At 39.2% G+C, this 8,688-nt stretch overlaps 1 protein-coding gene across 1 annotated transcript in view; it reads left to right on the top strand.

Annotated features, from left to right (window-relative positions):
* ESCO1 (establishment of sister chromatid cohesion N-acetyltransferase 1) overlaps positions 1-7,931 on the top strand; it is an 88,055-nt gene extending 80,124 nt beyond the window's left edge. Inside the window, exons 11-12 of the mRNA XM_011996360.1 lie at positions 4,567-4,754; positions 6,725-7,931. Of these exons, the coding sequence (XP_011851750.1) occupies positions 4,567-4,754; positions 6,725-6,872 (336 nt within the window). The 3' untranslated portion in view covers positions 6,873-7,931. The remainder of the gene's footprint in view (positions 1-4,566; positions 4,755-6,724) is intronic.
* Positions 7,932-8,688: the final 757 nt, after the last annotated feature.

Here is an 8,688-nt window from a genome sequence, read left to right as displayed (position 1 = left end):
CTTTTGATTGCCTGCCAACAGTTTGAGCTTATCATGTTTGACTTTGGTCACTTAGGAGGTAAACTGTAAGAAGCATGGTTTGATGCCATAGTAACATTTTGGATTCACATGTGACTCTGCTCCTTGATTTTCTGGATGTCTACTATCTGACATGGGAAAGTGGTTTAACTTTTGAGTTTTATTTCTTCCATGTGTAAAGTAAGGAACCTCCAAGAAATGTGGGATTGAAGTGAAATATTTGTAAAGTGCTTTGAATAATGCCTGGCCTATAAGTGGTTGATAGGAAGTAAATATGAGTTCCTTTTCTCTATACTCACTTTCGTTTTACTGATGAGAGTACTAATTAAGGGTTGGGAAGAAAAGTGGCTTGCCTGGCTAAGATTCCAGTGAAGTTCTCTTCCATTCACAAATTAGATACTTCTAATATGAAGTCTTAATGTTTCTAATAATCTGTTGTAGGAGCTCTCACCCCATCCCTCTTGTTCTCTAGACTGTTGGGTTTGGCATCACCCTCCAGTTCTTCCTTCATTTTGCAAAGTGTTTCTTGGGGTTAAAAAACAGTTATTGATCAGTACAGTCCTTCAAAAGAACTCTTTTTTTTTAAATTATTTTTTTTGAGATGGAGTTTCTCTCTGTCACCGAGGCTGGAGTACAATGGCGTGATCTCAGCTCACTGCAACCTCCGCCTTCCAGCAGGTTCAAGGGTTTCTCCTGTCTCAGCCTCCGAAGTAGCTGGGATTACAAGCGCACACTGCTGCGCCTGGCTAATTTTTTTATATTTTAGTAGAGACGGAGTTTCACCGTGTTGCCCAGGCTGGTGGTGAACTCCTGAGCTCAAGCAATCCATCCGCCTTGGCCTCCCAAAGTGTTAGGATTACAGGTGTGAGCCACCATGCCCATCCAAAAGAACTCTTTAGAGGATGCCCTGCTTGGAATAAAGTCTATCTACTGAACTGAAATAGTGTGTTTTTACATGTATATAATGTTTTCATTTAAAAATAATTCTTGTTCTTTATTTGGCAGGTTGACGAGATTAGAGAGATGGTTGACAATGATTTAGGTTTTCAACAGGCTCCACTAATGTGCTATTCCAGAACTAAAACACTTCTCTTCATTTCCAATGACAAAAAAGTAGTTGGGTGCCTAATTGCGGAACATATCCAATGGGTAAGTGATTTTTAAAGAATATTCTTAAGTAATTTGGTGTTTAATGAGTTTACGACGTAATCCCAAATAACATAAATCCTGATGAGTTTGTCTCCATTTTATGTAAGGAACAGTTTTAATGCAAGAATTCCCATGTGTGAGTCTTTACCATAGTGGAGTAATGGTTATACATGGGAATTCATTTCTCAAGTCAGTAAGGTAAAAATTCTGTAGAATGAGAATACCATCAGACCGGGCGCAGTGGCTCACGCCGGTAATCCCAGATTATGGAGGCCAGGGTGGGCGGATCACGAGGTCAGGAGTTCGAGACCAGCCTTGCCAACATGATGAAACCTGGTCTCTACCGAAAATACAAAAATTAGCTGGGCGCGGTGGCTCACACCTGTAATCCCAGCACTCTGGGAGGCCAGGGTGGGAGGATCACAAGTTCAGGAGTTCGAGATCATCCTGGCTAATACGGTGAAACCCCATCTCTACTAAAAATAAAAAAAATGAGCCGGGCACGGTGGCACGTGCCTATAGTCCCAGCTACTGGGGAGGCTGAGGCAGGAGAATTGCTTGAACCCAGGAGGCAGAGGTTGCAGTGAGCCAAGATTGTGCTACTGCACTCCAGCCTGGGTGACACATCGAGACCTGGTCTCAAAAAGAAAAAGAAAAAAATAGCCGGGCGTGTGCGCCTGTAATCCCAGCTACTCAGGAGGCTGAGGCAGGAGAATCGCTTGAACCCGGGAGGTGGAGGTTGCAGTGAGCCAAGGTCTCACCATTGCACTCCAGCCTGGGTGACAGAGTGAGACTCCATCCCTCTCCTCTGCCACCCCCCCCAAAAAAAATCAGAATACTATCCAAGTTTATTTTGGAAGTTTCCATGTTAGATACCAATGTAATGTCTTTCTCAATTAGTCCCTCTAGCACTGCAGTAAGTCAAGACTAGGCAAACTAGAGTGGGCAAAGTCCAACTTGTTTTTGTAAATAAAATTTTATTGTTGCCCACCCACACCCATTTGGCTCACATATTTATGGCTACTTTTGTACCACAAAGGCAGAGTTGAATAGTTGCAGCAGAGACCAGGTGGGCTGCGGTGCCTAAAATATTTACTATCTGTGCCTTTATAAAAGGCCCACACCGCCGGGCATGGTGGCTCACACCTGTAATCCCAGCAATTTGGGAGGCTGAGGTGGGCAGATCAGAAGGTCAGGAGTTTGAGACCAGCCTGGCCAACATGGTGAAACCCTGTCTCTACTAAAAATACAAAAATTAGCCAGATGTGGTGGTGTGTGCCTGTAATCCCAGTTACTCGTGAGGCTGAGGCGGGAGAATTGCTTGAACCTGGGAGGCAGAGGCTGCAGTGAGCTGAAGTTCGTGCACTGAACCCAGCCTGGACAACAGAGCAATACTCCATCTCAAAAAACAAACAAACAAACAAACAAACAAAAAAGGCCCACGCCTGGAACAGATCACCACTTCCTTTGTTGAACTCTAAATGAGTAGTTATCTTGTGTTTAGTAGCCTATTTGTACAAAAAACAAACAGTGGAATCATGTATATTTATATTATGAGTGTTAGTAGAAACTACTGAGACTAAGAGAACAGACAGAAGCTTCTGGACTCCCTAATCTCACTTTGAGGCAGACCTGAATTCTGTCTTTTTCCTGCTACGTTCTTGCTCATAAACTCAGTGTGCATTGTGTGTGACTACTGTTCAGATAGTGTCTTTTAGCATATTAACTAGTTTATGCCAAAGGTTACAACAATTTTTTGGGTTCTTGCATGGGTGAAAAATAAGACCTTGGCGATGACCTTGAGCAGTAGGATATAAATAACTCCCACATGCTTAGTGTTCCATTATTGGAACACTAAGCATAAGTGGGTTAATAGCTGCTTGCACAGATGTATGCTTGGTCATAAAATTTTCTAAAAAAGTGAAAAGTCAAAGCAAGTTTGCAGGAGTTTATATATGTTAAGCTACATGTTTTAAAAATTCAGCTGGGTGTGGTGGCACCTGTAGTCCCAGTTACTTGGGAGGCTTAGATAGGAGGACTGCTTGAGTCCAGGAGTTTGAGGCTGTAGGGTGCTATGTTTGTGTCTGTGAATAGCCACTGCACTCCAGCATGGGCAACATAGCCAGACTCTGTCTCTTTAGAAAAAATAATAAATAAGTAAATAAATATTCAGTCTGAAATTATTGTATAGTGCTTATGAACCTTGCTATAATAACAAAATTAATTTAAGTAAGTAACTGATAGGGTAGTTTGTGGAAATTAATTTGGTATAAATTGACTAACTCATAGAAGTTTGCCATACTGCAATTGAGTTAATTTTACATAGTTCAGACTATTGTGTTTTTAAGTTTCTATTCCATCTAGATCCATAAATGACTTATAGCAGTGTTTAGACTAGAAGGATAACTATGTAATGTTTGTTAGGGTTGTTTTTGCTGACTCTTAACTGTGTTGTCTGTTTGCTTTTAAGTTTTATATCTTGTGCCATCAGAAGGCCAGTCATGGCTGGGCACGGTGGCTCACACCTGTAATCCAGGAGTTTAAGAGCAGCCTGGCCAACATGGTGAAACCCCGTCTCTACTAAAAATACAAAACTTAGCCAGGCATGGTGGTGCATGCCTGTAATCCCAGCTACTCGGGAGGCTGAGGCACGAGACTCTCTTGAACCGAGGAGGCAGAGGTCGCAGTGAGCTGAGATTGCACCACTGTACTGGGTGACAGAAGAAACTGTTGTCTCAGAGAAAAAAAAAAAAAAAAAAGAAAAACAGTTGTGTTATATTTTGGCAGCTAGACTGGCAGAGATATTTTAAATTTTCTTTTCTTTTCCCATAAAGATAGCCACCATAAAAGCGATGTATGCTCTTTAAGGTACTTTTTTGAAAAAAGAGATTGCAGTGTGATGAAATGGCTTTTTAAATTATTTGATTTGTCTGCTATCCCTAGTCTCAGTTCTTGTACAACTGTGAAATCTAGAACTGTGACAGCAATCACAGAAACAGTTATTACTGCTGTGTTCTTAACATGTACTTTTGCTGGTTCTTGGGAGTGTGAGAGGTGGAGAGAACTAATGTTCAGTTCCTATTGGGGGGCTCCTCATGATGGCAAAGGACTTTGTATGTATTTGGGTTTAATCTCTCAAAATGAGAGTTGATGGATATCTCCAGTGAGGAACCCGAAGGTTAGAGAAATTGTAACTTACTTTCATGGTCATACAACTAGTAAGTGAACTGGAACAGAATGCAGATCGAGGTTGTCTGTTTCCTAAAAATGAGAGTGAAAACATAAGTAACCCCATAGTTTTTTAAGCCAGTCAAATGTCATAACCTCCTCAACCAGATCAGTATTAGTTGCTAATTAATAGTCTCACTTAAAAATTTTCCCCATTTTTGACACTTGCAGGGCTACAGAGTTATAGAAGAGAAACTTCCAGTTATCAGGTCAGAAGAAGAAAAAGTCAGATTTGAAAGGCAAAAAGCCTGGTGCTGCTCAACATTACCAGAGCCTGCAATCTGTGGGATCAGTCGAATATGGGTATTCAGCATGATGCGTCGGAAGAAAATTGCTTCTCGCATGATTGAATGCCTAAGGTAACTTGAATGTAATCCTTCAAGTCATTTTTAGTAGTTTAGGACTTAGGCAGAGCTTTAGTATAAAGATTGGCATTTAATTAACGTGTGTAAAACCTTTATTTGTGTTAATTATAAATTTTGCATGAGGTTATCAGTGTATTGGATCTGTAAGTACTTTTTATGTGAATTTAACATGAGGAGGAAGAAAGCACTGTAGGCTAAACACTATTAAGCTGTTTTGTCTTACTTATTTGTAACTATGATATTAGGCCAAAATAACCTGCCTATTTCAAGTTGTGCTTCATTTTGAAGAATTTTAAATATAACCAAAGAAATGTGGAAAGTTCCTTGGGAGTTCAGCTTTTAGAGAAATTTATCTTAATTCAAGAATATTTGTAAACTATCGAAATCTCTAGTTTTTCTTTTATCACTTGACTGAAGATATAAAAGGGAGACTCAGAAAAATTGTTTAGTTTTTTGTCCTATAAAGTACCTCTGATAAAGGTTAATAAAGGCGGTTATAATTAATTATTCAAAAGAGGTTTTTAGGTCAGCTAGTTGGGTTTCTTTTTTTTTTTTTTTTTGAGATGGAGTCTCATTCTGTTGTCTCAGGCTGGAGTGCAGTGGCGTGACCTCTACTCACTGCAACCTCCCCCTCCCGGGTTCAAGTGATTCTCCTGCCTCAGCCTCCCAAGTAGTTGGGATTACAGGTGCCCACTACCTCTCGAACTCCTGGTCTCAAGTGATCCACCCACTTCGGCCTCTTAAAGTGCTGGGATTACAGGTGTGAGCCACTGCACCCGGCCAATTTTTCTATTTTTTGCAGAGATGGGGTTTTGCCATGTTCCCCAGGCTGGTCTCAAACTCCTGGGCTCAAGCAGTTCACCTGCCCTGGCCTCCCAAAGTGCTGGGATTATAGGTGTGAGCCATCGCGTCTGGCCCTAGGTCTTACAGCAATGTTTAATAGTTTTCAGTGTACAAGTCTTAACGCTTCCTTTGTTACATTTATTCCCAAGTTTTTTTTTTCTTCTTTTTTGGAGACGGCATCTCACTTTGTCACCCAGGCTGGAGTGCAGTGGTGCAAACACAGTTCACTTCATCCTTAATGTCCTGGGCTCAGGAAATCCTCCTGCCTCAGCCTCCTGAGTAGCTGAGACCATAGCCATGTGCCTGGCAAAAATTTCATTTGTTTTGGTGCAGTCGGAGTCTTGTTGTGTCGCCTGGGCTGGCCTTGAACTCTTGGGCTTAAGCAATCCTCTCGCCTTGGCCTTCCAAAATGCTGGGATTACAGGTGTGAGCCACTGTGCCTGGCAAGTATTTAATTTTTTTTGATGTTACTATAAATTGAATTTTTCCCCCTAAATTTCAGTTTTAGGTTGTTCATTACAAGTGTATAGAAATACAGTTTACTTTTGAATATCAATCTTGAATATGCAGCCTTGCCAGACTCATTTATTAGATTTTATGTTTGTTTTTGTGAATTTTTTAGGATTTTCTATAAACAAGGCCTTTTCATCTGCAAAAGAGATAGCTTTCTTTCTTTCTTTCCAATCTGGATGATTTTTATTTCTTTTACTCATGACTAGAACCTCCAATACAATATTGAATAGAAGAGGTGAGAGCAGTCTTCTTTTATTCCTGATCTTTGAGGAACAGTTTTCAGTCATTCACCATTAACTCTGATATTCCTTGATGCCCTTGATCAGGTTGAGGAAATTATTTCTACTCTTAGTTAAATATTTTTATCATGAAAAGATGTTGGGTAAATGTTTTTACATTGTTGCTTTTATTAAAATTTAACCTCAGGTTATTGATAATATTATAAATGAATAATTATTTTCAACAATTTTGAGCACATACAACAGGACCTAAAAAGTTTTTTTAGTCAAATTGTATTTGACAGGTTATTCCAGTTTTAATGATTAGAAAGAATTTTTTTTTTAACATTTTGCACTTAACCCCTCCCCCCCCCCTTTTTTTTTTAATAGGAGTAACTTTATATATGGCTCATACTTGAGCAAAGAAGAAATTGCTTTCTCAGATCCCACTCCTGATGGAAAGCTGTTTGCAACACAGTACTGTGGCACTGGTCAGTTTCTGGTATATAATTTTATTAATGGACAGAATAGCACGTAAAACAAATTCTTGCCTACACCACTAGAAGACATCTATTGAAGAGAATGGATTGGTTGCTGACTTTAACCAGGAACTAGGGCCATTTTTATTACGATGAACTCAGGACTGGCAACAACCATATGGTTGTTCCATTTTCATAAAATTGGAAACAATGCAGTAATAGCTTATTGTTTTGTTTTTTAAAGAAGATATTTTATTATCTTTTACAGAAATTTATGATTGATGTATTTTATCTATAGTTATTTAGACATGTTTACATGCAGCAGATAATTGTTCATAGTGGACTGAAAACTAATGCAAGGACTATGGTCTCAGTGATAAGTATATTTTGAAGTTCTTAATATGGAAATATACCAGTGTAGCTTGGTACTGTATTTTTTTATATTGATCTGCTGATACCAGTGATAGGTTTAAGGATTGTATTTTCACAGAGTGGAAACCCATTTTTTTACTTATTGTTCAAGGAGGGTGCAATATTAAATGTTTTGGAATTTGAAGCTAATTTTTAAAAGGCCTGAACTATACTTTGAAGAAACCCCGATAGAAAAGGAAAGCTCCAGCTAAACAGGAAGAATTAGAATATTGAGCTTTTTTCCCCAATTTTTCTTTCCTATCTTTGATGGAAGGAGGAAGTAGAAAGTGGTAAAGAATTGAGGCTTTCCTTCTTGAAGAGGTATAAATGACAAGCATTAGGAAAGGTACCCTCCTAGATTCATTATTCTTTCATTCTGGTTTCACTTTTAAAAATAAATGGCAACTTGGCACCCCTAGGCTGTTAACAAATCTCAAAGAGGTTTATAAAAACCTATAGAATACTTGGAAGCAAAGTATGGATGAGTCGGTATCTGCTTTGTTATTCCTCAGAAATACTGCACTGAGTATATGCCCTCATTACTGGACTTCATTTTGATACTTGTCTATCCTTCATAGTGCCCTCTACTTTTAAAGGGTTTATATGTTGAAAAACTGCTGTGGCCTTTTATGACCTGTATATAATGTAGAATAAAAATAATAAAATACTTGATAGCTTTTTCTAAGTGACCAATGTACTAACTGAGATAATGGTGTGTTGTCATTTGTGCTTTTTCAGGGTGTTTTTTTGGTTTGATATCTTGAAATATGATTAAAACATTGGCTTCCTAAAGGTAGTTTCCACCAGTTTGCCAAAGGATCATTATGTCAGCAGCAAATCAGCTGAACTTTATCTCCAAAGGCAAAGTCCTTTCTGATTATTTAAGTAACATGGTACTTTTATGATGTTTCACATAAATGAAGGGCCCACAGCCCAAGAATGAATTACCACTATGGTTCAACTTAGGTTATTTTTATGAGCTGAAATGATCATATCTCAGTTGGAAACTGGCTAAAATTTAGGGCCTTAAATTAACAGGTATACATTTTATTTTCCCTATAAATTTGTGCTTTTAAAAGCACTTTGGGAGACTGAGGCGGGCGGATCACGAGGTCAGGAGTTCGAGACCGGCCTGACCAACATGGTGAAACCCCGTCTCTACTAAAAATACAAAAATTAGCTGGTTTTGGTGGTGTGCACCTGTAATCCCAGCTACTTGGGAGGCTAAGGCAGGAGAATAGCTGGAACCTGGGAGGTGGAGATTGCAGTGAGCCGAGATCACGCCATTGTACTCCAGCCTGAGCAAAAAGAGCAAAAAACTCCACCTCAAAAAAAAAAAAAAAAAAAAATTCTAGAGTGGTAGAAGACTCTATACTCTTTGTATGGGTAGAATGATAGGGCAGGGTAAACATCTCCCTCTGATTCATCATGCTGGTCTAGCTTCTTTTGTTTCTTTCTTTCTTT

Source organism: Mandrillus leucophaeus, unplaced genomic scaffold (assembly GCF_000951045.1).
Source record: "Mandrillus leucophaeus isolate KB7577 unplaced genomic scaffold, Mleu.le_1.0 Scaffold51, whole genome shotgun sequence".
Taxonomy (NCBI): domain Eukaryota; kingdom Metazoa; phylum Chordata; class Mammalia; order Primates; family Cercopithecidae; genus Mandrillus; species Mandrillus leucophaeus.
This window is presented reverse-complemented; position numbering and strand designations above follow the sequence as displayed.